We start from the raw sequence: 1563 nt of genomic DNA, 5'->3' as shown, positions 1-1563 counted from the left end.
GCCCTGGATTCTCCATCCTAATTTCACAACTTTCACCATTATACCGAAATTAATCTTCCAAGTTCTCACATTCCAATGTTTCTAAATTCTGATGTCTTTTCCATGTGTGGTGGAGGAGTCTTGTGAATGGTGTCAATAATGAGTTTCGTTGAATCTTTGTTATGTACGTGTATGACACAAGTGTTTTCTCTGTGTCATCTATTAGGTGGTCAGTGTCCATTGACTTTCCGTGCAGATAGTCATGATGAACAGCAGTCGTATTCCCAACACTTTCCACCTCATCGGCTTATCAGGACTGGAGAACATCTACGGTTGGATCTCCATTCCCTTCTGTTTCATCTTCTTTTCCTCCATTGTTGGGAATGGTCTCATCCTCCACCAGATATGTCGTGACTACAAGCTCCACCAGCCAATGTTCTTGTTTTTGTCCACGCTGGCCATCACTGACATCCTCTTCTCACTGTCCACCAGCCCCTCAGTTCTAAGCATCTTCTTGTTCCACCACTATAGTATACAGTCTCAGTTGTGCCTTCTGCAGATGTTCTTCATCCACTCATTGTCCATCACGGAGTCTTCGCTCTTGGTGGCCATGGCCTATGACCGTTATGTTGCCATCTGTCACCCTCTAAGATACACAACTATACTTACCAATCCAGTGGTGGCCAAGATCATCTTGGTTTCAGTCTTTCGAGGGACATTAATCCACATTCCTCCAGTCAGCAGTCTCCAGTTTCTTCCATACTGTAAGGGGAATGTCCTGTCCCATTCTTACTGTTTGCACCAGGACATGATGAAGTTGGCCTGTGATGGCACCAATACCTTCAACATAATGTATGGCCTTGCTGTGATTATCTGCACCGTCACTGTAGACATGATCCTTATTGTCCTCTCCTACATCTTGATCATCAGAGCCGTCCTAGACGTCACCTCCAGGCTGGATCAGTACAAGTTATTTAACACGTGTGTGTCACATCTCTGTGCTGTCGGCATGTTCTACATCCCCATGGTGGCCTTGTCCGTCGTGCACAGATTTCATATGCAGGTATCTCCAGTTTTTGTAAACTTCATGGCCAATATGTACCTATTTGTTCCACCAATGCTCAACCCAATTATCTACAGCATCAAGAGTCGGCAAATACGTGTCAGCTTCTGTGAAACCTTCCACCTGAAGAAGATCCCCTGGTGACACAATACATATTCCATTGGCACAATCCATTAAGAACCAGAAGACTCCACAGTGTATAATGTATAGGGGGTCAGTACAAGAAGAATAGTGGCCATCGCTGAGCAGCTAAGAGGAGGAAGTAGTAAGGGAAAGGACTGTGAGGAGCGAGACGGCTCAGACTGATCAGACAAGCCTGAAGGACTATGACAGTGTTCTGTAGTCAGGAGATGGGAGGGATCCCTGCTCATGTTGTGATACATATGGTGTGTAAGACAAGACTGTGATGGTCACGTTATACGGACCCCATAGCTAAGACCCTGCCTGCCCAGTAGAAGCCTCATAGATCTGTCCCTCCAGTATTTGGAAGAAGTTGTTGTATGTAACTGTGTTTTGCTGTG

General features: G+C 45.5%; 1 protein-coding gene across 1 annotated transcript; it reads left to right on the top strand.

The window, feature by feature from the left end:
* Positions 1 to 223: 223 nt before the first annotated feature.
* LOC142194245 (olfactory receptor 51G1-like) lies at positions 224 to 1186 on the top strand (the record flags this gene model as incomplete). Its single annotated transcript, XM_075263261.1, has 1 exon — positions 224 to 1186. A coding segment is annotated over one exon (963 nt), but the record flags the coding sequence as incomplete, so codon positions are not given.
* Positions 1187 to 1563: the final 377 nt, after the last annotated feature.

Source organism: Leptodactylus fuscus, chromosome 2 (assembly GCF_031893055.1).
Source record: "Leptodactylus fuscus isolate aLepFus1 chromosome 2, aLepFus1.hap2, whole genome shotgun sequence".
Taxonomy (NCBI): domain Eukaryota; kingdom Metazoa; phylum Chordata; class Amphibia; order Anura; family Leptodactylidae; genus Leptodactylus; species Leptodactylus fuscus.
Note: the sequence above shows the minus strand (reverse complement) of the source record. Positions and strands in the feature narration are given on the sequence as shown.